General features: G+C 52.6%; 1 protein-coding gene across 1 annotated transcript; it reads right to left on the bottom strand.

Annotated features, from left to right (window-relative positions):
• Positions 1-402: 402 nt before the first annotated feature.
• On the bottom strand, positions 403-800 carry EMIHUDRAFT_253555 (hypothetical protein; the record flags this gene model as incomplete). Its single annotated transcript, XM_005783720.1, has 2 exons — positions 403-569; positions 791-800. 2 exons carry the CDS (start codon positions 798-800, stop codon positions 403-405), a joined length of 177 nt encoding a protein of 58 aa, XP_005783777.1.
• Positions 801-1,781: the final 981 nt, after the last annotated feature.

Below are 1,781 nucleotides of genomic sequence, written 5' to 3' on the forward strand. Positions count from 1 at the left end.
GCGAAGATGAGGTCGGATTCTGGCACCATCGCTTGAGACTTGCCGCAAATGGTAATGGGAACGCATTCACATCTACATGCTGTGAACAAAATGCACTTTCGTCCATAACTAGTGCCCACGTGCTCCTTCCGCCATTTTTCGACGCGGAAATCGACTCCTAAGTATGACCCTTAGATATTCCCTAAGGGGTATTCCTCAGGGTAATCTCTAAGGATATTTTCTAAGGAGAATTCTCCGAAGGGGTATTCCTCAGGGTAATCTCGAAGGATGTTTTCTCAGGAGAATTCTAAGGAGAATTTCTAAGGATATTTCTAAGGATATTTTCTAAGGATATTTCTAGGATATTTTCTAAGGCGACTCTCCAAGATCAATCGCTAAGGATATTTGTCTCAGAATATTGTCTTAGATATTTGGCTCAGGTATTGTCTCAGGACTCAGGATATTTGCCTTAGGAAATTGTCTCAGGATATTTGGCTTAGGAAATTGTCTCAGGATATTTGGCTTAGGAAATTGTCTCAGGATATTTGGCTTAGGATATTCCCTCAGGATATTTGGCTTAGGATATTTGGCTTAGAATATGGTCTCAGCATATTTGCTTAGGATATGGTCTCAGGATATTTGGCTTAGGATATTGTCTCAGGATATTTGGCTTAGGAAATTATCTCAGGATATTTGGCTTAGGATATTTGGCTTAGAATAATTGTCTCAGGATATTTGGCTTAGGATATTCCCTCAGGATATTTGGCTTAGGATATTTGGCTTAGGAAATCAGTCAGTCAGTCTTACACACCTCCAAGCATGGAGGACGGGCCCACACGCACACACACGCTGCACTCGATTGGCTCGGGAGCCGACACGAGGCACGCTGTCACCGGCCGTAGCACTGGGTCCGGACTGCTGGACACACAGCACACAGCTCACAGAACAGCTCACGAGGTGGCGCTGTATAGTGGGGTTCTCAGGGACCGACACAGGAGAAGAAGGTGGGGCACAGGGACAGGACACAGGACTCACGAACTGATATCCCAACCCGCGCCGGGGGCGGTGGCGCGCGCGAGCGCCGGGGTGTTTAGACCCGCAGTCTGGCAGGCGCCAGGCCACAGATCCGCCGGCAGAGCCTTCAAGCCGCATCCGCGATCCGCGCCGGCTCTCAGAAGAGATCCGGCGCGGTGCTGACCGCGTCCTCGCAGCGGACCACCGAGTTCACGATGATGTCCGAGGAGAAGCGGTGCAGCTGCGGCACAATGCGGTAGTCGCACAATGCCGCATTGCGGTTTGCGGCACTCCTGCTGCAACGCGCGCGCGGCGGTGAGGAGAGCGCGAGCCCTTGAGCTGCTGGAGTCAGTCCATCGCCCGCGCATGCGCGCTGGCCTTGAGGTGGTTCCACCAACAACTGGCCCAGGGGTTGTGACCCTGCGCAAAGCGCAGGAATTTGCCGAGCGCGCCCTTGGTCCTAGGGCCCCGCTCGGGGAGTTGAAGGCGGCCGCCGTGGTGCGCGTAAGGGTTCCGGAGAACCTCTTGGCACCACGCGAGTGGCGGCCGCCACTCCGACGCGCCGCCGGTGGCGCCGCGCAGAGCGCGCGCCACACCACCAGAGGTGCGCCCAAAAGCCACGGGTCAAGCTTAGGAAATTATCTCAGGATATTTGGCTTAGAATATGGTCTCAGGATATTTGGCTTAGGAAATTGTCTCAGGATATTTGGCTTAATTGTCAGGATATTTGGCTTAGGAAATTGTCTCAGGATATTTGGCTTAGGAAATTGTCTCAGGATATTTGGCTT

This window comes from Emiliania huxleyi (genome assembly GCF_000372725.1).
Source record: "Emiliania huxleyi CCMP1516 chromosome Unknown EMIHUscaffold_1770, whole genome shotgun sequence".
Classification (NCBI taxonomy): Eukaryota; Haptophyta; order Isochrysidales; family Noelaerhabdaceae; genus Emiliania; species Emiliania huxleyi.